Raw genomic sequence first — 25,634 nt, forward strand, 5'->3', positions numbered from 1 at the left:
CTCACAGAACCATTTTTGATGTGAGTGCTTTTGTGTTCTCCCTTTGTTTTGAAAGGGAATAATGCGAGATTGGTTTAATGGCCACACATGGTTGCAAGCGAACAATGCTAAACAAATTTGATAGTAGTTTGGTCCAACAATACCTTATTAATTTAAGAATCATATCGGAAGCGTCAATACCATCGCACATGTTTTCGGTTTACGGGTTTCTAATACAAATATAGTACTCATATGAACTACTTTCTTCTTATCTATAGCAATATATTCGTGACTTCAAAGTTATTTTGCTCACTTTTGACCAAGACGCCTCAAACTTCAAGGTTGCTAGACTCATGGCATAATTGAATTTTTTATTTCTAAAAAAAACATATATCCCTGCCGTTCCAACATAACTTTATTTTTAACATCTTATTTGTCCCAAAATATGTTGCAAACGTTGCTTAGACCATTTCAAATGATATTTTTCTTATAATTAAACAATATTAGGCATACGTCCAATAGAGTTAGGTATGAACAATATATGGAAACTTATCAATCATACGGTGACTATATATGAAAATTTATCAGAAGAAATGATCCTGGCTAGAAGCTATCCTATGGAACCAATGACGTGGTCTATCATTATAACATAGTGGGCCACTGGGCCATAGGAAAGCAAATGTCCAAACCAATCCTAACCATAACTCAATTCCATGCAGCATGCAACTATCATTATCCTTCTTTCCTGCCATCCTCCAAATTCCAATGGAGTAATCTAGAAATTGTGCTGCAATGTCTCTTTATTATTCACACACATGTTTATTTTTCTTAGAATATGACCACACACATATTTTCACAAAACCAAACCACATTTAAATAAGGCATTATTGATATTTATTTCTTGGTTTTCAAAAGAAAAATTAAAAACCGTTGACTGCCAGTGGAATTTGATTATTTTTCATTTTAAAAAGTAAAATTTAATATTTTAAAGTTAACCAATTTACCGAGCAATTAACCTTAGAATTTTGCAAGGCCAAAAGCGGAGAGGTTTAGCATCACATCACCAAGAGATTACGTATAATCTCCCAAAAAAGTTGTTTTTGGGTTTCCTAATCTGAAAATAGATAGCCAAAAAACTGATCCCGCCAAGATAAAGCCTAAATTTTATCCCTAAATTAGAAGTGGACTCTTCTGCTAAACTAATAAATTTTCACGTTTTCCTCCCTCTCACACGCTCTCCTGCCCCCCCCCCCCCCCAGAAAAAACACGCGGAATGACAGATTGGAGATGGCAAACGCGCTGTCCTTCTCCCTCAAATGAAGAGAGCGAAGGATGCGGGGAAGGGATTTCAAAAAAAAAAATCAGATATGAGACCGGTTGGAGCCTTTTTTTACCAAAATCCTAAAAAAATAAAGTGGACTCTAACAGTTTTTCCTGTTTTCCTCCCTCTAGCGTGCTCTCCTAGCACTCCCCCTGAGAAAAAAAAACACGCGGAATGAGAGATTGGGGACGGCAAACGCCCCGTCGCTCTCCCTCAAATGAAGAGAGCAAAGGATGCATGGAAGGGACTTAAAAAAAAATCAAATATAAGATCTGTTGGAGCTATTTTTTTCACCAAAATCCTTAAAAAAATAGGATTGTGGATAGAATAAGGAGACTATTGGTGATGCTTTTATAAATACCGATAACAAAATTTTATTTCACAGCTTGATATTCAGACAGTTAGAATTCGTAGCTTTTATAAAAACATATGCTTCTTCCGTTCTATAAAAATGATCTAATATATGATATACCATATTGCAATGTTACTAATTTAGATATCATATTAGTCTGTGTTTTATGGAATTGAGGGAGTCCTCCTATTTTGATAAATTAAACTTATCTTGGCTGTCTTCATACAAACTCACTTTTTTTTTCTTTTTACCCTTTCAGGCTTCCTAAAAAATTAAAGGAATGTGTTCTAGAAGGTCCGATACCAACAGAAGTCCATCTCCAAGAAGAAAGGAAACGAAAGCAGCAACAGTGCAGCACACGGCCGCCACCCTCTCCCCCCATCTCCGCCACCACCGCGCACGACAACCGGAGCCCCGCATTCCCCGGCGGCTCTCCGGAGAGAGAGAGAGAGAGAGAGAGAGAGAGCCTTCCACCACCATCGACGGAGCCAGCCGGCGTCATCCCCCACCGTGATCGAGATGGCGGCGGCGGCGACGGCGACGCTGCGGTCCGCGACTGCCGCGGCCGCGGCCGCCGCGGGGGCGCGCAAGGGTGGCGGGCTGCGGTGGCTGGGGACGGCGGCGTAGGCGGAGGCGGAGAGGGAGGGCGGGGCCGGGGCGAGGTGGGAGCTCTCGGCGGCGCGGGAGTACTACGACTACCGCAAGTCCGTCTACGGCGACGTCACCCACCGCGCCCTCCTCGTCGACGCCGTCGGCACCCTCGTCGTCCCCGCGCAGCCCACCGCTAAGGTCAGTTAGCTCCTGGCCCTCGTCTCCTCAGTGCGCACTGCGATGTGTGGGTCTCGGGGTCTGATCAATGGAGTTCAGCCGGAATTGTTGGGGTGCAGAGTTTGCAGTGCGATGTCGCTCCTGCGATGAATTGATCTCTGACCGTTTGAGCTTTGAACCGTGGTTTTTTTCCCCTTTTGTTTAGGTGTATAAGAGCATTGGTGAGAAGTATGGAGTGAAGTACTCCGAAGATGAGATCCTTGCGAGATACCGGCGTGCGTATGAGCAACCGTGGGGCGGATCACGGCTCAGGTGCGAATCTGTGGTATATACACGCGAAATTATTGACTGCCAAAGTGCCAATTCATTCATCTCATCATCTGATCTGATACTTGTGTAATTGCTGCTGTTTATGAACTGTAATCTGTTTAAATCTTATTCTGTTGAATGCGGTATATATATTGCATACAAATTGATTATTATATTGATGCAATCTGTACCTTGATTGAGTAACAATAAGTTGAACTTGCTGGTATTGACTATTGTTCTGCTGACTTTTAATGTCATGAAAACCTACGCTGGAAGCATCTTTTGAAGTCATTGTGAAATGTTTAGAATTTTTCTAAGCTGGAAGCAGCTTCATTCACGTAAACCTGCATAAATTGGCAATTACATGCTTTGCCAGAGCACAAGCACAAACATCATTTTACACATGTCAGCTTATAAGGTTAAGGGATCTGTGTGAACTCACTGTCTTTCTATCTACAAATAATGAATCATGATAAAAGATTTAAACTGGGTATTCATTGACTCTGTGTATGTAGTTCGAGTTCTCTTTCCTATGTAACCTTCTTCCTTAACATGTTGAAGGGTCAGCACATATTCATTGTAATTCACAATCATTCTTATTGGACAGCAAGCGCCCCATCACTTAATTAGTAGTAACTACTTTCAGTTCAGCTGTTACTTGTTTCTTATTAGCATCCCTAGATTTTGCAGATAACGACAAAAAGGATATGATGGTATGCACCTTAACAATGATGTACACTGAATTTCTACCAAATAAAAAAAATTGTGGATAACTACCATTCTGTTGCCTCCTGAAATGCCCTTTTTGGATAAACAAACAATGGGATGTTGTATATTTGGTTCAAAAATTGTATAGACAGTGGGGAATTCAACATTCTTGTGCTTAGATCAAGAACATGCTGTTGTTCATGATGTTTTCTTTTCAGTTGAATTCCAATTTGACTGATGTTTCCTTTGTTTGTTATGTTCCATGTACTGCACTACTGCGTATTTTCTGTTGACGGTAGTTAGACAGCTTTAAGATTGATCTCACTTCGTATATTTCCAACTTGGTTAAGGTATGTGGATGATGGTAGACCCTTTTGGCAGCATATAGTCACTTCTTCTACTGGCTGTTCAGATTTGCAGTACTTTGAGGAACTATATCAGTACTATATGACAGAGAAGGTAAGATTAACTGTGCCTTCAACGTATGAAAATAGTTCAGCTTCCATTTTGTGGGCCTAATGAGAATCCTTTTTGCTTGATAGGCTTGGAAGCTTTGTGATCCTGATGCTGAAAACGTATTTAAAGCTTTAAGAAAGGCAGGTGTCAAAACTGCTGTTGTCTCCAATTTTGATACCCGTCTACGGCCTCTGTTACATGTTCTGAAGTGTGATCACTGGTTTGATGCGGTTGCGGTCTCTGCTGAGGTATGTCGACTTATATTGTCATTTCTTCAGCATTATATGCTTTTCCATGCATACCATGCTCGTGTCATATACTCTTATCTATTCTGTTGAAGTCAGTTTTATATATAATTCTCTTATTCCCATTAATAATCTACAACAGGTTGCTGCAGAAAAGCCAAACCCAACAATATTTCTGAAGGCATGTGAGTCTTTAGGTGTCAAACCTGAAGAGGCCGTGCATGTCGGCGATGATCGTAGAATGATATATGGGGAGCTAGAGATGCAGGCTGCGATGCCTGGCTATGGGGAAGTGATGTTCACTCTTTCAAGGAGGTATTTCTTCTGTACACCCCCCAACATTAGTCATTTTCTTCTCTTGCAAATTGTTTCCTGGCAGAGTTGCCATCCTCTTTACAACTTGTAAATAATTTAATAACACTATGCCATCTGCATGGTTTGTAGCAATCATTCAGGAGATTTATGTTAGTTGCTCTTACATTTATTTAATAATCAAATTGCATCATCAAAGTCTTTGACTATGTGAGGTTCGTTTACTGGCTATGTGTGCAACTGTGCATTGTGTTGTCAGGGGTTGCCTTGACGACTGTTAATGAAGGTACAACAGATCTTTCATGCATTACTGGCACAGTGATGTCTGGCATGAGAGTAGCGCATTAAACACTACTAGCTGTCAACTTGTCATTGTTTAGAAGAACCTGCTGCATTTGAGGTTCAATTCAAAGCCCTAGAATCATGTGGGAGATTTATCGTTTGAAGTTTAAATCGAAGCTCTAGAATCATGTGGGAGTTTTATGTCCCTTTCTTTAGCATCCTTTCTGTAATTCGGTGTTCCCTTTCATCCACAACTCCGAATCTCCGATAGGTTCCAGTAGAATGATCTTCTGTACAGTGTACTCTCTATCTAATGGTTATTTCAAACTACGCAGGTTGCAGAGAGGATCGGGGTTGAGGTGGCCAAGTGATGGGCAGTGGTTCTCAGGAGCATTAATCGATATATATGGTTTAGGAGTGCGGTCGTGATGTACATAGCAGAGACCCGTCCTTGTTGCTCGAGTGACGTTGTCTGCTGTTCAGTGAGTGCTCGAGACATTTCCCTTGAACCGTGTCGTAGTGTACTTGCGAGTTTTTTTTTCTTGCTTTCCTTACCTGTCTCCACAGTTTGCCCGGAATATTGTCATGTGATCGTGGCCGGCACGTAAATATATCTATGTGGTCTGGAGACTGCAGCTTCTGTAAGGTCTTCTTTTTTAGAGAATTTATCTATAGATGGCTAAAAGGACCGAGGCCCGACAGCCCGGCCCATGGCACGGCATTTTGGCCTGGCCCAAGCATAGCACGGCCCGACGGAGGTCTGGTCCATGCCGGCTCGGCTTGACCACCGGGCCGTGCCTGGGCCCCTCCACCAGCACGTTGGACCGGCCTGGCACGACACGATGGGTCGGCAGCCAGGCCTGATACACCAAAAAAAAATAGGGGAGTAAAAATAGATATATTATATGCCATGGACGAAAGAATAGGGATATAAAATAGACTTATTTTATCTATACATATGTCAACCCAAAGAGGAGGAAAGGAAAATAGACTTATTTTATCTATACATGTTAGCCCAAAGAGGAGGGATGAAAAATAGACTTATTTTAGCTATACATATGTAACAGTCCAACGAGGAGGGAGGAAAATAGGCTTATTTTAAAAAAGACCGCCACCCGTGCCTTCGGGCCGGCACGGCCCGACAACTGGTGAGCCGTGCCTAGGCGGGAGGTGCAGCCCATGGGCCGGCACGAAGTGCCGATCAGGCCGTGCCGGTCCGATGGCTGCTGGGCCGTGCCGGGGCCGAGCCAGGCCGGGCGGGCCTTTTGGCCATCTACAAATTTATCCATGTTATACTTTATACTACTATACATCTTCTAACAAATGGCGTTGACTTTTTGGCACTCGTTTAACTATTTGCCTTATTAAAAAAACTACATAATTATCATTTATTTGCTGTGAGTTGTTTTATCACTAAGTACTTTCACCATTATTTATATCTTATGTATTTGTAAATTTTTTTTAATAAGACGAATAGTCATATGTTAAAAAATTAATAACGTCGTATATTAAAAAACGAAGAGAGTATTAATAGCAACAATAACAACACAATTTCAAACTGTATTAGAGCAAGTTTAATAGTGTAGCCCGTTGCTGGCTATAAACTTTTACCATGTCATGAAGAGTTAACTTTGTAGGTAAAATGTACAATAGATAGCTACTACCACAGTAGTTAAGATGAGTAGTAGTTTATCAATATATTTATCGTCAGTCTGTGGTTGTGTTGACTGCCGACCAGCTCCTCTCCGCTCTGCTAGTGGGCCCCGTTTTCTTGAAATGCGTGTGTAGCTCAGCGACTATAAATAGTCGCCCGCTTGCGCTAACTCTCCATCATTTTTCCCTCTAGCTCAGCAATGCAGCCTACTCACTCCGTCCTAAAGAGTCTACTCCTGGATTCCTGATGCAAGTTTAGGACGAATGTGAAAATACCAAAATACCCTTATCAGTGTTTGTTGTTTTTGTCGTTTTTTTATCCATCGATTAGTAGTACTCCAGTACATACAGGAGGCATCTGCCGTATACAAAAAGGCTAGAAAATTTGGATTTTTATACTACAGAAAGAAAGAAGAGATATCTCTCCAATCTGAAAAGAAAAAAAAAGAGAAGAATAAGTGCTCTGAATTCACGAGCAAGAACCAATCAATTTTTACACTTGCCAAAGGAAAAGATAACATCTCTACAACCAAACGAAATGCTTTGAATTCACCTGCATGAACTAGGAAGAACAAGAACATAGAAGAACAAAAAAAACACAGAAGAATCAAGAACAAAAAAGAAATTAAATCTGCATCAAATCCGCCAACAGCACTGCATCCATCAATCGCCTCCGCCTTGTGCATCACATCTCCGAAGCATCCGAGCCGCCTCCACCCGCCGTCGTGGTCGCCGCCGCCTCGGAACGGATCTATCCGCCGCCGCCGCAAGCAGGTGGACGCGGAGAAGCGGGAGAGACGGGAGTGAGGAGGAGCGGCATGGAGCGGGGAAGAAGGTGTGGGGAGGAGCGGGAGAGATGGGTGGAGTGAGGAGGGGAACTGGGTGGTGGATGCGATGGGGATTCTGGAGGAGTTGTGCGAACTCGCGCGAGAGAGACGGAGAGAACGAGAAAGATGCGTGGGAGGGGATAAGGCTCGGGTGGTGGAGACTGGAGAGAGAGAGAGAGCGTGGGCCCATCCACCACCGAGACGACGTTTCTAGTTTTCTGCGCAAGACTCGATTTTTTGTGGGACAAACTCCCCCCTCCAGAGTTCGACTCTTTTTGGGACGGAGGGAGTACGTGGGATCCCTATCACCGGTGAAAGTGCATCTAGGCCCCTAATGATTTTGATGATTGATTACAATGCGATTAGAGAGAACTAACACTTTTATTCAAGCAAATGTGAAGGTTGTTATGTCCTCGACATGTTGTAATGAGATGCATACCCCATGAATGCGACATCACGATGCAATGTGGAATGATCAAATGGTATATTGTATCTTTTACCTTACATTGTGTCGTAGGAATGTCGTACTATTAAGAGGGATACCACATGCATATTATTGGTAGAATATTAGTGCTCAAAATGCTTCATCTTTGTGTGAGTTGAAAAACCTAAGTCAAAATTTCAATCCCGAGTTGTTTCACTTGTCACAACACTTACACCGGGTTTCTTTGCAAGTTTTTCAACATCTCTTAAAGGTTTTGGACCATGTTTTATGTTGGGTTTGATAGCCCATGATACTAGCTTTCCATAGAGTCCAAGATCTTCGAAATCGGAGTTCGGAGTAAAAAGTTATTGCAGTTTTACTTGAGCAACATCAGACTATCCGATTTTTCACAGAACTTCACTCTCTGTCTTGATTTGAAAAAATCCTATCGAGTGAGTTTTTCTAAGTATCGGAGTATCCGATGTCGGATCAGATAGTCCGATGATACAGAGACTCCGAAATTTCATAGAACTTGAGTCTCTGTTTGAGGATGAAGTTTTTGCTTCTAAAATATCAGATACTCCGATTTAACATCAGATAGTCCGATGTCTCGGAAAGTCCAAAATTTCATGGAACTTCGTTCTCTGTTTCTTGTTGCCTTGGAGGTTTAAAATATCGGACAATCCGATCTTGTATCGGACTATCCGACATGGGCTGAAAGATTCCCCTCCAACAGCCACATTTTTGGGGGGTCTATAAATACCCCCCACCTAACCCTTTTCTAGGGTTACCCAACTCATTTCATTCTCATTCACTTTGGGTTGAGCTTGATGCTAAGGTGCTTTGGATCTTTGAGCTCTTTCTCCCTCTCTCAAATCCCTCCTTGTTCTTTGTGTGGTGGATCTTGGTGGTTGTGGATTTGGTGTTTGAGGGCCTAGTGTGTGTTTCACTCGATCTTGAGCACTAGGGTTTGACCAAGAGTTGTGTGGTGTTTGTTACTCTTGGAGGTTGAGGACTCCTAGACGGCTAGGTGTCACTCCCGAGCCACTAATCTACGTGTGATTGGCCAGGAGAAGTTTGTGAAGGCCGGATCTCGCCTCCGCAAGGAAAGAGATACCCCTTAGTGGAAGGAGGAGTGCTTAGTGCAACCTCTTAAGGAAAGGGTTAGCAAAGACCCGGCTCTTAGTGAGCTCCTCAACGGAGAGTAGAATCCCCTCAAGGATTTGAACTCCGGGAACAACTTCGTGAACTTCATCATTGGTGATCTCCCTTCATCCTCCTTTTAGCTTTGCTTAATTGTGCCGCTATAGATCTAGTCGCTGTTTGTGCTTTACTCTTGTTTGTGTGATAGATCTACTTGTTGTGCTCAGTCTGATCCAATATCAGACTATCTGATATTTTCAGATAGTCTGACTGTGGATCAGACTTTCCGACCTTATTTCAGTTTTAGCTTCCGCATAAAGTTTTAAATTAGCCTATTCACTCCCCCTCTAGGCCTAATTGACCCTTTCAACCGGCAAGGGGAAGTTTATTGTACCTGCTCTTACCAGTGCGTTATTAGCTTTTAAATTGAAAACCATCGATGGACATCAGTTTGTTTAGGTACTCCCTCTGCATTTTAGTTCTGGGAGTTTTAGATATTAGGCGAGCCATTTTCTTCGTCTAGGAAAAGGTCGGATTCCTATGGAATGATCAAGGAATAAGTTCACTTGATGATCTTTATGTCGAGTTTGAATCACATCCCTCAACCATAACACTAGAAATTTTGACCCCAAGTAGCACAACCGGGTTAAATTAGGTCCTCCGGTAGTATAGAAGGTTGGTTTTGTTATGTGGCAAGTTGACTACGGTCAATCCAATTGAGTTAACGTGGGACCCATGTGGGTCCACACGTAAGTCGCACAGAAAAATACAAGAAAAACCCTTCTCTCCCACCTCTTCCCCTAGCACACGGTAGCGACAGTGCACCTATCTCTCCATCCCAAGTTTCGACAGCGAGGCATAGGAGGTAGAGATCAAGGATGATGTAGTCGGTGAGGTCTAGGCAGGGCACAGGGATGCGGATGCCGAGGACAGATTCTCCTTCCCTTTCATGTGCATCTTAGCTTCCTCTTCTCTCATCTCCGTGCATAACATCAACCACCAATCCGCCATGTCCATGCCCTCCCCTTCATCCAGGACTACAATTAGCTTCGCCACCATGCCCAATCGCCTAGGCATGCTGCTCCTGACCGCTAATTTTATCCCCGTCCGCCATGGATCGCACCAACAATAACACCAACATGCATCTTGGCGTTAACATGATCAGCCACAACATCTGCAAGGCCACTCCACAGTCTCCACAGTCGCATGTCTAAAACATTAGCAAGAACCAGTTCCACGATATAGTCCAGCAGCTCACTGTCGGCACCCCTTCACCGTTGTTGCACCAGCATTCCCCTCACTGCCTGCTTCCACCGTAGCACCAGCAACCCAAGCCTCTCTCCATGCGCCTCTAGAAGATTCGCCCGCCTTTCATCTCCACCTTTGTCCCTTCCCCTCCTCCCCCCAACACACACGCACGCGCGCATGCGTGCACACACACCTGTTCGCAAAACCCTGCCTTTCACCACAGTTGGATAGCAGGCACCCCACCTGGTGTCACCGCAGCCAACGTCACAACGACTACTGGAGCAGTAGTTGCGGGATAGCAGGCCCCTCCACACCATCCTCACCCCTCACCGTCGGTGACATCGGCAGGGATAATCCCCTCGTTGAGTGGGTTTCTCAACCTGCTCTCGATAACGCCCAAGTCACTATACCCACTACGTTCATCGGGATTCCAGTGCCCAGGCCACTTTTTTTTCCGACTTATATGTGGAGTCCACGTGGGTCCCATGCTGATACCCGGGTTGACCATAGTCAACTTGTCACGTTAGAGAAACCAACCTTCTATATTGTCGGAGGACCTAATTTAAATCGGTTTTGTAAGTTGGGGGTTAAGATTTCTAGTATTACGTTTGAGGTTGTGATTTAAACTCAAAAGGTGAAGGACGTCAAGTGGACTTATTCAGTGATCAATGGCGGCAACGTGTGGAGCATCACCTCCGTCCGTACCAAAGCGGGCCGTGTGGTTTTCACATCTCGGTCGGCCCAATATCCATTTCACAAAGGAAAAAGTATACTTTGACTCCCTTAACTATGGCCCGAGTATGATTCATAACCTCCAACCACAAAACCGGGTATATCGACTCCTCCAACTATCGAAACCGGTGCAAAATATATCCCTGAGTGGTTTTGGAAGTGGTTTTGGCTGACGTGGCGCCTACGTGGCAGTGTTGACCCGGTCTTCGTCCCACGTGGCGTTGACTTGTCGCTTACGTGGCATTTTAGAATAAAACCAAAAAACAAAAATATGTAGGACTAACATGTCATTCACATTAAAAAATAGTGGGACCCACCGACATGTGGGCCCCACATGTCATCCCCTTCCTCCTCCTTCCTCTCCCCTCTTCTCTCTCCTTCCTCTTCCCCGTTCAACTTCCTCTTCCTCCTTCCTCCTCCTGCATCATGGCAGTGCTTGTCACTGCCTCCAGTGTCGGGATGGTGCTCCGATGTCGGTCACACATCGTTGCCGCCGAGTCGTCTCCGCCGCCGGCAGAGTCAAACCACTTGCGCACGGCGAAGTCGCCCCGCAACGGCTTGAGGACGAGCGAGAAAGAGACGACGCCGGCTGTGTTGGCCTTGACGGCCATGGCCATGGTTGAGGCGGTGGCGAGTGAGAAGCTCGGCGGCGCCGGCTCCAGGAGGAGGCGGCGGACAACGGCGGCTAGGGCGGACACGGCGGCCCCCTCCCCTTCTTTTCATGCTGATCTTGGTGTGTCCTTCCTCTTCTTCTTTGTTCCTTTGATTTTTTTGGTTCAGAACAATTAAGCAAGCATTTCCTTTTATTAAAAATGTGTTTCTCTCTCTTTTATTGGCTTTCTGAGCGCATCTGTTGCTTTTTTTCTTTGAGATTAGTTTCATTGGTTTACCCTGCCAAGTATACATGTTCTTCCATCTGTTCAGTTCTTGTTCTTCCCTCCCCTTTTGATTCGGCTCCTGGGAATTTTCTTATCCCTGCGATTTTTTTTTACCGTTTGCTTGCACATCATCACAAGGCAATCTATACCGTTAGATTGTTTATACTACAAGTATATACTGGTAGTACATTGTACCATAAAAGTTCTCCTAAATTAATCTGTTTTTGTTTAATCGTTTGGTCTTAAGGTGGTTGGACGGTTAGCATCTTCCTCCTCAAGCTGAGATTTGGGAGGGGTCGTTACCGGCGGGGTCCCGGATGCGACGACAGTGGGAAGTCGAACCCTGTGCATGGCGGTGCTCTAGGACAGGCGGCTGCGTCAGGACCGAAGTGGTTTTCGGCGGCGTCGTGGATAGGAGGTGAGGCGGGCAGCTCCGAAGCTCGGCGGTCAGGCATAAACCGGTGCGGCGCAGCAGGTGTGCGGCGGCGCGCTTGGGCCGAGAGAAAGGAGAACGAAGGGAGTTAGGAGGCCGTAGAAAAAGGAAGAGGAAGGGGAAAAGGAGAGAGAAGAGGAGAGAGGAAGAAGAAAGGATGAAGATGATGACATGTGGGGCCCACATGTCGGTGGGTCCCACTATTTTTTTTAAGTGTGAATCACATGTTGGTCCCACGTATTTTTGTTTTTTTTATTCTAAAATGCCACATATGTGACATGTCAACGACACGTAGGACGGAGACCGGGTCAACACTGCCACGTAAGCGCCACGTAAGCCAAAACCGCTTCCAAAACCATCTCAGATATATTTTGCACCGGTTTTGATAGTTGGAGGAGTCGATATACCCGGTTTTGTGGTTGGAGGTTATGAATCATACTCGTGCCATAGTTAAGGGAGTCAAATTATACTTTTTCCTTTCACAAACCCAAGGCTGCGGCCCGCGATCGGCGGTTTATCCTGTCCTTTGATCTGCGTGTCCTGGTTCATCGTCTGTGACACCGTTCACACACACGAATAATCCCGCGTTAATTACTACCTTACGTTGACTTGGTATCAAAAGAAGAAAAGTTCGAGGAAACAATAGTGCGATGTTGTTATTTGTTTTTAGAAGTATATGAAAATTAATACTCTATACGCTTCGCTGATTCACACACACAGGGACATGGGTTTTAGCACGTATATACTCCCTCCGTCCCTAAATGTTTGACGCCATTGACTTTTTTAAACATGTTTAACCGTTTATTTTATTAAAAAAAACTTTTATGAAATATGTAAATATATATATATATATACATAAAAGTATATTTAACAATGAATCAAATGATAGGAAAAAAAATTAATAAATACTTAAATTTTTTGAATAATACGAACGGTCAAACATGTTTAAAAAAGTTAACGGCGCTAAATATTTAGGGATGGAAGGAGTATATGATAATATATGCTCTCTTCATAGCTGCACGGGGGCTTTGTGGCACGTGTTACATTGAAGCGGATTCATGATTCACACACATGTGCATGAACCGCATGTGCACTAGTAGCTTCATTTCTAAATGAAGGAGAACTTATAAATTAACCAACAAATATAACTAGATCAGAACGTCCTGCATGACTTAGCTACATGCTGATTGAGTAAACAATTAGCTATTTAGCAACCACCGGCTAATTAATCAAACACCAATTGACAGCTCCCCTCGGTCTCTACGACTCTACCAGTCCATCTAGCTAGCCGTACTATTTTGGGCAACTGAATTAATTCAATCACGTGCGAAAAAACAACTTAACCAAACTTATGTCCACGCCGAATTAATCGAACCGATCACGTGGTGATATGCATAAATTAGCAATTAAAACTGAGGGAACAACATAAAAACCACCAACCCACATCTCCTAACTCCCCAATGGAGATTACATTGACCGGTCCAATAATCCAAGCAGCGTAACAGTTTTTCTCTCTCTCTCTTTTTTTTTTAAAAAAAAATTCGAGTTGAAAACTTGAAATGGACAGCACGCAGTTCTCATTAAATTTTGCTGTTTCGAACAAAATCGTAATGTAGATAGATCGGGTCAGTACAATAATGCAAATCTGCTAACTAATTACGCACGTACGGACTACGGAGTACCTGGTATGACGTAACAACGCCAAGCGCGTCGGTGATCGATGTACCTAGCTTAATTGCACATAGATGAATTCCTGATAATGTGACAATTAATTGACGGTGCATATTAATTCACATTTATATTTTTTTTCAATTCAATTACACGGATCATACATCGATCCCAAGCAAACTCCTAAAACTATACCTGTACTCTCCAATAATAACCGAATTCAAATTCATCGCTAAATTTGTTCAGATCAAAATGAATTAGTTGCTGCCAAATTAAACAAGAGGAGCAGCTAGCAATCTGATCAAATGAACAAATCAAGCGGCAATCAAGAACGGAAATTTTGAGCTTAATTAATTACAAGGCTTTCTGATCGATCGATCAGCTTAGCTAGCTTGCTCCTCGGTCCAGGCCGAGCAGCCTCGCCGCCACCGGCGACAGCCGCCCGGGGCTCACCGCCGCCACGACGATCCTCCTGGCGCCCTTGCGCTCCTTGATCGTCTCCAGCCTCGGCGACCACGCGCGGCACCTCGCCGCGCCCACCAGCTGCTCGTAGTGCTTCCTCAGCTCCGGCGTGCTGCACAGCTGCGCCCCGCCGCCGCCGCCGCCGCCCTCCACCACCTCGTCGCCGGCGGCGGCGCAGGCGCCTATTGGTCTCGAGGAGGTGATGGATCTCACGATGAACTCCGGCGTGACCTTGATGACCGTCCGGCCGTCGTCGCCCTTGACGTACTCGAAGGGGCTCTTGGCGCCGCCGGCGATGGACGTCGCCCCGGCGGCGCCGGCGCCGGCGCCGCCCCTGTCGTAGGAGAGCGCGGCCAGCGAGGCGGCCGTGACGGCGTCGTAGCCCTGCGGGAGGCGGTCGACGGGGAGCACGAGGTAGGTCCTCCCGGCGACGAGGCGGTCCTCGATCGCCAGCACCGGCGCCGGGCGGCCGATGCAGAACCCGTCGGCGCGGCACACGACGCTGTCCGTGAAGTCGAGCATCACCTGCCCGGCCATCTTCCCGTGCCTCGCCGCCCGCACCTCGCCTCCCCACAGCACCAGCCTCACCGTCCGCCGCCGCCGCGACAACATCCCGAAGCACGCCACCATCCTCTGCACCAGCCGCCGCCGCCGCCGCTGCTGGCATCGGTAGCCATCATCATCGGCCATGGCAAGCAAAGCAGAAATAATCCAAAGTACAAAAAATGAAGAAATAACCTTGCTAGGGTTTACTGGTCTCGCGGCGCTGAGCAAGAGAGGTATTAATATGCATTGGAATGATCGGGTACACCCACCAGAAGGGGTAGGTTTTTGTCGACGTGCGCGTGTCGCGCGCCATTGGAAGTAAGGCAAGGTTGCTAGGTAGTTCTCCCCTGTTTCAGATTATAAGATATTTTGATTTTAGTTAAAGTCAAATTATTTTAAGTTTGATAAAATTTATAGACAAATATAATAATATTTATAATACTAAATTAGTTTTATCAAATCAATAATTAAATATATTTTCACAATAAATTTATCTTTAGTTAAAAATATTGCTATTTTTTTTTTACAAATTTAATTAAATTTAAAGTCAAAACGTCTTATATCTTGAAATGAAATGAAGTAAGCTAGCTTAGCTATGTGGCTAGATGAACGCGCGCGTCGCCGCCACGTCGGCGGTCAAAGTCGACGGCGAATTCGATCGATCGCGCCTCGCGCGCGTGGCGTCCGCGTCATCATCGATCACGGCAGCAGGAGTAGCAGCAGCAGCAGCATCCAGCGTGTGGATGCGTTGCTGCGTGTGGTGTGGATGGGATCATGGGAGGAGGGGGAAAAAGTCCAAGGCAAGCCTTTTTTAACTAGCAGCGACGGCACAGCGACAGCTTCAGACTTTCACAAGTTGAGAGATACGTATATAAGTAACACTGTAGCAGTTAGCCAGAAGACAAACACCTTTCCGTTACTGAGAGGGTACGTAGTATGAGTCTATGAGATATGACCGCATCTGCATGTATATGTGGGTAAGGAAGGGTCAATTGGCCTGGTGCGAGAAAGTCGTGCGTTGGTAATTAAGAGTTTTTTTTTAAAAAAATATAGTACTATATCCCTCTCATTTTAAGTGCATCCATGATTTTCCGTGTCCAACATTAATCGTCCGTCTTATTTATTTTTTTTAAAAAAAAATTAAAAACATAAGTCACGTATAAAATACTATTCATATTTTATCATCTAATAACAACAAAAATACTAATTATAAAAAAATTTCAAACAAGACAGACGATCAAAGTTGGGCACGAAAACTTATAGCTTCACTTATAATGGGACGGAGAGAATATAAAGCAGATGCTCATTCATCTCTATTAATGAACAATTGCATATCTTATATCTATGAACACCTTTAAGAGATTGGATCGGTATATCTTCAGATTGATGAAATCACCATATGGTGTCTTATCGTCGACGGCTAACAGGTTTAGCCATAAATACGAGCATCGATGTCTAAGTCCAGGTCCTAACTCGAATGGGCTGATTCCACCACAAGAAACCTAACCAATTAAACTACTCTCACTTTACAGTAATTAAGAGGTTGGTGCCGGCAAATTAAAATGGTTATTACTAATGCTACTTAATTAATGTACATTCTGTTCTCTCAAAGTAATTATATTATCGGTACTCCGCCTATTGATAAATGTATGCCACTGTTAATTTTAGATAAGTAAAATTTTAAAACTCTGACCATCCTAACTCTCAAAATATTTAGTTTGAAAACATAAAATCTATATTTTCTTTATAAGTATTTTTACAATAACATAATTGTGTTAGATACTATCATCACATTCTTATAGAAAGATAATCACTAAAGTATATCAAGATCCAATAAACTCAATAATATCATATAGTAGTATTATTTAAATATAGAGTTTTAGTATATTGGATGTGTTTAATTCCTGAAAAAAAGTTAAAAGTTTAGGGAAAGTTGGTAGTTTGAAAAAAAAGTTAAAAGTTTATGTGTGTAGGAAAGTTTTAGATGTGATGTGATGTGATGGAAAGTTGAAAGTTGAGGGTGAACATGGCCTAAAGACACCCATAAGGGCTATTAAGGCTGTGTTCTTTACCCCTCTTTCCCAGCTCACTTCTCTCGTTTTCCGCATGCACGCTTTTCAAACTGCTAAACGATGCATTTTTTTAAAAAGTTTTCTATATGAAAGTTGCTTTAAAAAAATCATATTGATCCATTTTTCAAGTTTTTTAGGCTAATACTTAATTAGTCTCACTATAATCACGTGCTTCGTTTTCCGTGTCAGGAGGCAAGGTTCCCAACCTCGCCTCCCGAACACAGCCTAAGTTTGTGCATGGCTGCACCACAGTCAGCTTGAACAGTACCGTTGCGGCCGCAGCGCGCGTCCGTCTGCCGAACAACACCATGAGTTAATTGTTCAGTGCTTGCCTGGCATAGCTTGTATGGCAATGCAGAGAGAGTGTAGACCATATGCCAACAAATGCACTCTCTCCGTAACTTATAAATTAATATTATATCTGGGAATAGTCTATTTCTATATAAAAGATAAAATTATTTGGACGAATAGAGTACGTAAATGTATTTGTAGACGCCGTACAGGTATGGGCATTATGTTGCTAGCTAGCCCATCTTCTAGCGAGGCAATTACCAGTCACCACGGCAAGACCACTACTGGGTTGGAGCTAACATGATTATTTTGGTAACAAGATTGTCAACACTATAAAGTATTGGCATTATTCGCTTGGGGTTACTCAATCAAAATCCTGGATTATAAGACACTCTAAAATGATGTCCATTATTTGCAGGGAAGTACTAGACTTATTGAAATACAGTTTTTTTTTATTTTGGTAGAGAAAATATCTGAAAATTTAGCCCTTCTAGCCTAAATATAAATAAACGCGAAATAATATCTGAAAATTATAAGAAAACAATGATACCATAAATAAATATACTATTTCTATTAATGAAGCAAAAAGGAGATTTCATGTTGGATCGATCGACCTAATTAATTAACTATAGCAGAATTCGTATATCGTGCACATTAGGAATTAGTAAGTAATTTCATGAATAAATTTACTAGTACTGAAATGATACTTTTGAGGAGATAAAGGGATTTATTTACTAACAAATTAACAATGGTTTCCGACAGGCCGGTAAACCCATCACGTATATATAATTTTACAGATGTTTACAATTCTGTTGTGTTTTCTGGCTAAACCATTAATTGTGCTTGAATGTACTATGTCTTAGCCCAAATGGCAGAATTTAACAACGTCCTATCTATAGAAAATATTACCAGCTAATCAATTCAGCTCCAGCAATTCAATTAGCTTGGCAACCATTAAATATTAGGACGAGTGGTATATATTACTCAGCTAATAATTAATATTCTTAATTAAAATTCCATATCATTATAGTAGGATCCGAGTAGCTAGGGAACTATACTTTGATTTTTTCCTCCATCTTTATTTACCCATGCATATTAATGTCCTATCCACCGGCTAGTATTTGTTTTCCATAAAACCATACAAAGCATTAAAAAATTATTATTGAACCTCTGTCAGATCTAGAATTTTAATGCTTTTGCATGATATAATTAATTAATGCATGATATACAAGGGCGTGGGGAGGGATCGAGATCTACATATGCCAGTATGCCACTTCTGTACATGTGCATTAATAGTTGATTAATTGTACAGTCACACACGATGTTAAAATACTTGAAAAATGAGTTAATTTAACACGAACAAACTATAGGCTCAACCGTAAAATTAATGATATGAAAAATATAATTTGAGCTGGGATTTTGTCGAAAATAATAGTAGCTTGTGCTTTAATTAAGCAAATCCAAAAATAACATACTCCCTCTATAAAAAAAATTAATTCTAAAGATAAATCTGAACATGTTCAGATTATATATTTGGAATTAGATTATTTCTTTTTACAAAAAGAGGGAGTACTCCATACGACTATATGAGCGCTAAGTCTAATTCAATTTGTAGAGCCAGAGCATTAATTAAATAGACCAGTCAACGCTGATTATTCGTCACACCAATTACTCATTTTCGTAATTCCAATAATTAGCACATGTATAGTTGGGTTAAACATCACGGTCAGTGACGTTACGAAATATTGCTGAAAAGGTGCACCTCTAGCGTCATTAAAAGAACAGATTGCGGCTCTGGTACCTGACCGATCGAGTTCTCTTCCAGTGGTTAGAGAGAACATGTTAATTAAGACTGCGAACAAATTTGAAAGGTGGGGGGGGGGGGGGATAATTAGGGTTTTGCGCTCATGAGGATGAACGCGAGTAATAAATATATAATGCGGTGGGATTTGAGATTTCGGAGACTTATCCTATTATTTTGAGATGAAATAGTATATGATCTACAAAATTAGAGTAAACATGATGCACTCCCTAAAAAAAAACATGGTGCACGTAGAGAAGCTTATGAAATACTTCATTCGTTTCAAGTTATAAGACGTTTTAACTTTGATCAAAATCAAACAGCTTTAAGTTTGATTAAGTTTATAGAAAAAAAGTAACATTTTCAACCCAAGATAAATTTATTATGAAAATACATTCAATTATTGATTTGATGACACTAATTTAGTCAGGGGCGGTGTCGGTAACATGGGACCGGGAGTATCATGACTTAGAGACTTGAGGCAGACACGATCACCCACGTGGCCTAACCCCCTCGGGAGGGTCGGGCCCGAGGGTGATACGGCCGCCCTTCTCTTTGTCTCCCCGAGGGGTCGGACCGCTCCCGTCTCGGCCCCGAGGGCCGAGGCGCCCCGACCCCTTGTGGGTTTTGCGCCGCGTATATGGGGTAGGTGAGCATAGCGGGGCTCACCTAACCGCATTTATTGCGGTTTGGACGAGCGCGTCACGCCACATGTAGCGCAGTATGGCACGCTCGTTTATCCGGTCTGTGACCGGTCACAGATCGGTCAGATTGCGGGTTAGGAGGCAACAGGCGATCTGACACACGCCTCGCCCCGTCCCGTCAGGATGAGAGTCTCTAGGCACTCGTCCCTAGCCGGAGCCAGCGTGCTAGCTCCTGGAGATGGCACGTTGGTCCTGGTCAGATATATGCCAGGCTTTATCCCAACCATTATAAGCAAAACGTTGTATGAAGAAGGGCGAACATGCAGATTGCTAAACTGACACGTGGTGGACAAAGGTGACCGGTCTGTGACTGGTCTGACACTGGTTATGTCGCCGGAAGACAACCGTGTTCCCACGTTGCACCTGCTTCCGGCGGAGTGGAGGTAGATATGGGCCGTCCCATCAGAAGGGTCACTCGGGCAGCAGCCGTTGCAAATCTCCGCCCATTTATGAAGAGATGACAGGGTGATCTCCGAGGTCAGACGAACGAGGACGCGTGGCCACACTCAAAAACAGGCAGTGTTTCAGCTTCCAAGAGAAGGCAAGCCAAGTTTTACTATAGATAGGATGGGCCCCCACCCAAAAAGAGAGAGAGGGAGAAGTGGTGCATGTGGTATCCCCTTGAGATATAAAAGGAGGACCTTGCCCACTTAAGAGGGGGGGTTGGAAGGGGGGAGGATCTAGAGAGGAGATCCCACGAGAGAAAAAAAAAAGAGAAGAGGGTTTTTAGAATAAGAGCTCTCTGGCTCTCCAGCTCTTTGTAGCTTCTTCATACACAGATCCACCAGAACACAGGAGTAGGCTATTACGCTTCTCAGCGGCCCGAACCTGTATACATCGCCCGTGTCTTGTGCTTTTTCCATTCTCGCGAACTTTCCACAGACTAGGAGCTTAGAATCTCACCCAGGGCCCCCGGCCGAACCGGCAAAGGGGGGCCTGCGTGGTCTCCCGGTGAGGAGCCCCACGCTCCGTCATCTGGCGCGCCAGGTAGGGGGGTCTGCGTGTGTTTTTCTAAGCTCTCGCATTCTTTCGTGTGCGCCAAGCTTTTCCTGTTCAGCCCAATGGCCGAACAAGCAAAGGCGCACAACCTCTCTCCGAGTGTTAGCGGTGACGACGGGGAGCCGAACCCACGCCGTCGAGCTCGTACTCCACCGCCCCTCCACGCCAAAGTCCTAGGCGGGAGGAGGCGCTCGAGAGGGTCGAAGGATCCGCGACTTCGACATCCACGGGTGATGGGGAAGGGCGGCGAGATGGGGAGCGTCGCCTCCTCGTCTACGGCGACGGCAGCACGCCCCAGGGCGCGCTCCAAGCTGCGGGCGCGCTCCTACGTCACCCGCCCATTGTCCCTGACCCGGAGTCTCCAGCCCAACGTTGGCTGGACGACGTGGCCAACTTGGTCATGACGGCGCGGCAGCGCCTAAATGCTGGTGGGCGGTCCTCCGCCACCAAGACCTCTGGTACTGCTACCACCGGCTCCGCGTCGTCAAGACGGAGGGCGCGGCGAGCGGCGGCCGCTGTTCGCCATTCGGCCGCCACTCCTTCGTCAGCGCCTCCGACCCGGGAAGATCTGCGTGGGGAGCCGGATGCCCGCATCAGTATCGAGCGCCGGCGTAATGGCCGACGTGCTGCCCACGCAACGGAGGGCGCCTCCTCGTCCGGAGTGTCACCTCAACACGGACGCGGGGATCAGCCCTCCGTGCCCCCGGTTGGTGGTGTCGGCTGTAGAGCCTTTGTGGTGAGCCTTCGGAACGTCCGTTGGCCCCCAAGGTTCCGGCCCACCATCGCCGAAAAATATGACGGGAGCGTCAACCCCGCCGAGTTTCTCCAGGTCTACACGACCGGGATCGAGGCCGCCGGGGGTGACGACAGGGTCATGGCGAATTTCTTTCCCATGGCCCTGAAGGGACAGGCGCGGGGTTGGCTAATGAACTTGCCACCCGCGTCCGTCCACTCTTGGGAGGACTTGTGCCAACAGTTCACCATGAACTTTCAAGGCACATATCCGCGTCCAGGTGAGGAAGCGGACTTGCACGCAGTACAGCGAAGGGATGATGAGTCACTTCGCTCATACATTCAGCGGTTCTGTCAAGTCCGCAACACCATACCATGCATCCCTGCACACGCGGTGATCTACGCGTTTAGGGGGGGTGTGCGGCACAACCGCATGCTCGAAAAGATCGCCTCCAAGGAGCCCCAGACTACCGCGGAGCTTTTTCAGCTCGCGGACCGAGTGGCTCGTAAGGAGGAGTCATGGACCTGGAACCCCTCCGGTTCCGGTGTGGCAGCTTCGGCCGCCCCCGGATCCGCTGCTCGGACAGGGCGGCGTGACAGGAGGAGGAAGAAAAGGTCAGCCCATTCCGACGACGAGGGTCATGTCCTCGCCGTCGAGGGTGCTTCACGGGCCACCCGAAAGGGGAGGCCTGCGAGCGACAAAAAGGAGGCCAGCGCTCCCAGCAGGGAGCGCCCAACCGGCAAGTGGTGCACCGTCCACAACACCTCCCTTCACGACCTCGCGGACTGCCGTGCAGTCAAAAGTTTGGCTGAGCGGACGAGGAAGTGGGAGGAGGAGAGGAGGCAGGAGCGCCGAGAGGGCAAGTCCCCGGCGGTTCCTTCCGGCAATCGGCGAAGAGAGGCCAAACAGAAGGCCCCCGCCGAGGACATCGATGACGGCGATGATGACCTGGGTTTCCAAGAGCCTGGGGCCACCATTGCCACTGTCGATGGGGGAGCGTGTGCTCACGTTTCTCGCCGGAGCCTCAAGGCGATGAAGCGAGAGCTTCTGGCCGCGGCCCCTACTCATGAGGCGATGCGCCGGGCGCGGTGGTCGGAGGTTGCCCTCACCTTCGACCAGACCGACCACCCACCGTGCATTGCCCGGGGAGGACAGGTCGCAATGGTGGTTTCCCCCACTGTTTGCAACGTGAAGCTGGGGCGTGTCCTCATTGATGGGGGAGCAGCCCTCAACATCCTTTCCCCCGCAGCCTTTGACGCCATCAAGGCCTCGGGGATGGTGCTCCGGCCGTCCCAGCCGATTATCGGTGTGACGCCGGGGCACACTTGGCCGCTAGGTCATATCGACCTCCCGGTCACCTTCGGTGGATGCGCCAACTTCCGCACGGAACGGGTGAACTTTGATGTGGCGGACCTCAGTCTGCCCTACAACGCGGTCCTAGGGAGGCCCGCGTTGGTGAAGTTCATGGCGGCGGTCCATTACGTCTACCTCCAGATGAAGATGCCGGGCCCCGGTGGCCCCATCTCTGTCCATAGCGACCTCAAAGTCGCGCTCGCTTGTATGGAGCAGCGCGCGGACCACCTCGCCGCTGCGTCCAAGCCCGAGGGTGGCGACGAGAGGCTTGGCACCTCCGTCCCCGCCGCCCCGAGGCAGCGGATAGTCACGTGCGACGAGGTCCCGGTCAAGGAGGTTGCCCTGGGCGACGGCCCGTCCAAGACCACACGAATCGGTGGTCTTCTGGATGGCAAATAGGAAGACGCGCTCGTCTCCTTCCTGCGAGCAAACGCTGACGTCTTCGCATGGAGACCGGCGGATATGCCCGGGGTCCCCAGGGAGGTGATTGAGCACCGTCTCGCCGTGCGGCCGGGCGCAAAGCCGGTCCGGCAGAAAGTGCGCCGGCAGGCCCCGGAACGTCAAGCTTTCATCCGCGAGGAGGTGGCGCGACTTCTGGAGGCCGGATTCATCCGCGAGGTCATCCATCCGGAGTGGCTGGCGAACCCGGTGGTCGTTCCCAAGGCGAACGGCAAGCTTCGGATGTGCATCGACTACACCGACCTTAACAAGGCATGTCCTAAGGACCCTTACCCCCTTCCTCGCATAGATCAGATTGTCGACTCCACAGCGGGGTGCGACCTTTTGTGTTTTCTAGATGCATACTCTGGTTACCATCAGATTCGCATGGCTAGGGAGGATGAGGAAAAAACTACGTTCATTACCCCCATAGGAACTTATTGTTATACGACAATGCCATTCGGGTTAAAGAATGCAGGTCCTACTTTTCAACGTACTACTCGAATTTCTTTGGGTAGCCAAATAGGACGTAATGTTGAGGCTTATGTCGATGACTTGGTTGTGAAGACCCGCGACCGAGAAACTTTACTTTCAGATCTGGCGGAAACTTTCGAGAGTCTCCGCTCCACCTGCATAAAGCTGAACCCCGATAAGTGCGTGTTCGGTGTACCTGCGGGCAAGCTTCTCGGGTTCTTGGTCTCTGCCCGAGGCATTGAGGCCAACCCCGAGAAGATACGAGCTATAGAACGGATGCGCCCCCCCAGCAAGCTTAGGGATGTGCAATGCGTCACCGGTTGCATGGCCGCCCTAAGTCGGTTCATATCGAGGCTGGGAGAGAAGGCGCTACCCTTATTTAAGCTCCTCAAACGCTTCGGGCCGTTTACCTGGACGGAGGAAGCTGAACGTGCCCTCGCTCAGTTGAAGGCGTATCTTAGCTCTCCCCTAGTTCTGGTCGCCCCGGAGCCAGGTGAACCCTTGCTACTCTACTTAGCGGCGACCCCGCAGGTAGTTAGTGCGGCGTTAGTTGTGGAGCGCGATGAGGACAACCCTCATTCCGCGAATCCCCACCCTGTGTTGGCTTGGCCCGGGAGAGAGCAGGGAGGAGAGGCTCCCGAGCCGAACGGTGGCCCAAGGCCCCCGACGACCGGAGCTGGCCCTCTGCCCGCTTGTCAGACGGTGCCAGGTGCCCCCGACCCCCAGGATGGCCCGGGGGCCACTGCGGGAAGGCCGCACCTATCGCCCTCTGACCCCGAGGTTAACCCTGTGCCGACTCGACCCGGGAGAGAGCAGGGAGAAGAGGCCCCCGAGCCGAACGGTGGCCTAAGGCTCCCGATGACCGGGGTTGACCCTTTGCCCGCTTGTCCGACGACGCCAGGAGCCCCCGACCCCCAGGACGGCCCTGAGGCCACTGTGGGAAGGCCGCACCTGTCGTCCTCCGACCCCGAGGTCGTCAGCACAGAAGACAAGTGCGCCCCGCGAGGCCGCTTGGACGAAGAGCGCCCCAGGGATGCGGCCCCTGGCGAAGAGGATCGGCCCCATCGAAAGGTGCAGCGGCCCGTCTACTTTGTTAGTGAGGCCCTCCGGGACGCCAAGACCCGATACCCTCAGGCCCAGAAGATGCTTTACGCTATTCTGATGGCTTCGAGGAAACTGCGCCATTATTTCCAGGCGCATCGGGTCACGGTGGTTACGTCTTACCCCCTCGCCCAAATCTTGCATAATCGAGAGGGTACAGGACGGGTGGTGAAATGGACAATTGAACTTTCTGAGTTCGATTTGCACTTTGAACCACGTCACGCTATCAAGAGCCAGGCCCTCGCCGATTTTGTGGCAGAGTGGACCCCGGCTCCCGAGCCCGTCTCAGTCCCCGAGGCCAGCTCGGGCCCCTCGCAGCTGCCTCACACCGCCCACTGGGTGAAGCAGTTCGACGGCTCCCTGTCTCTTCAGGGCGCCGGTGCGGGGGTCATATTGACCTCGCCGAGCGGAGACGTCCTTAGATACCTGGTTCGCCTTGACTTTCGGGCGACCAATAATATGGCAGAGTACGAGGGACTCCTTGCGGGACTCAGGGTGGCAGCTGGACTGGGGATCCGCCGCCTCCTGGTGTTAGGCGACTCCCAGCTAGGTTAACCAGGTCTGTAAGGAATACCGGTGCTCTGACCCGCAGATGGATGCTTACGTACGCCAAGTACAGCGTATGGAGCGCCATTTCGACGGGATAGAGCTTCGGCACGTGCCCAGACGGGATAACACGATTGCCGACGAACTCTCACGGCTCGCTTCCTCGCGAGCCCAGACCCCACCGGGCGCCTTTGAAGAAAGGCTTGCCCAGCCGTCGGCGCGACCTGACCCCTTAGGGGAGACGGACGCGCCTGACCGGCCCCCGAGGCCCGTCGGAGTCCAGGCCTCGGGACCCGAGGGGAGCGCTCCCAGCTCCCTTAGATTGATTGCTTGGATCGTTGAGATCCAAGCATACCTCACAGATAAGACTCTACCC

At 47.3% G+C, this 25,634-nt stretch overlaps 1 protein-coding gene and 1 pseudogene across 1 annotated transcript; one reads left to right on the top strand and one right to left on the bottom strand.

The window, feature by feature from the left end:
• Nucleotides 1-2,171: 2,171 nt before the first annotated feature.
• LOC9269048 (uncharacterized) lies at nt 2,172-5,310 on the top strand (annotated as a pseudogene).
• Nucleotides 5,311-13,842: 8,532 nt separating this feature from the next.
• On the bottom strand, nt 13,843-14,996 carry LOC107277534 (uncharacterized). Its single transcript, XM_015773897.3, has one exon. The coding sequence runs from the start codon at nt 14,888-14,890 to the stop codon at nt 14,126-14,128; it is 765 nt and encodes a 254-aa protein (XP_015629383.1). The 5' UTR covers nt 14,891-14,996; the 3' UTR covers nt 13,843-14,125.
• Nucleotides 14,997-25,634: the final 10,638 nt, after the last annotated feature.

This window comes from Oryza sativa, chromosome 3, assembly GCF_034140825.1.
Source record: "Oryza sativa Japonica Group chromosome 3, ASM3414082v1".
NCBI classification, from domain to species: domain Eukaryota; kingdom Viridiplantae; phylum Streptophyta; class Magnoliopsida; order Poales; family Poaceae; genus Oryza; species Oryza sativa.

Excerpts from the sequence above, each read along its gene's own strand:
- LOC107277534 (XM_015773897.3), bottom strand. The coding sequence starts at position 14,890 with ATGGCCGATGATGATGGCTACCGATGCCAGCAGCGGCGGCGGCGGCGG.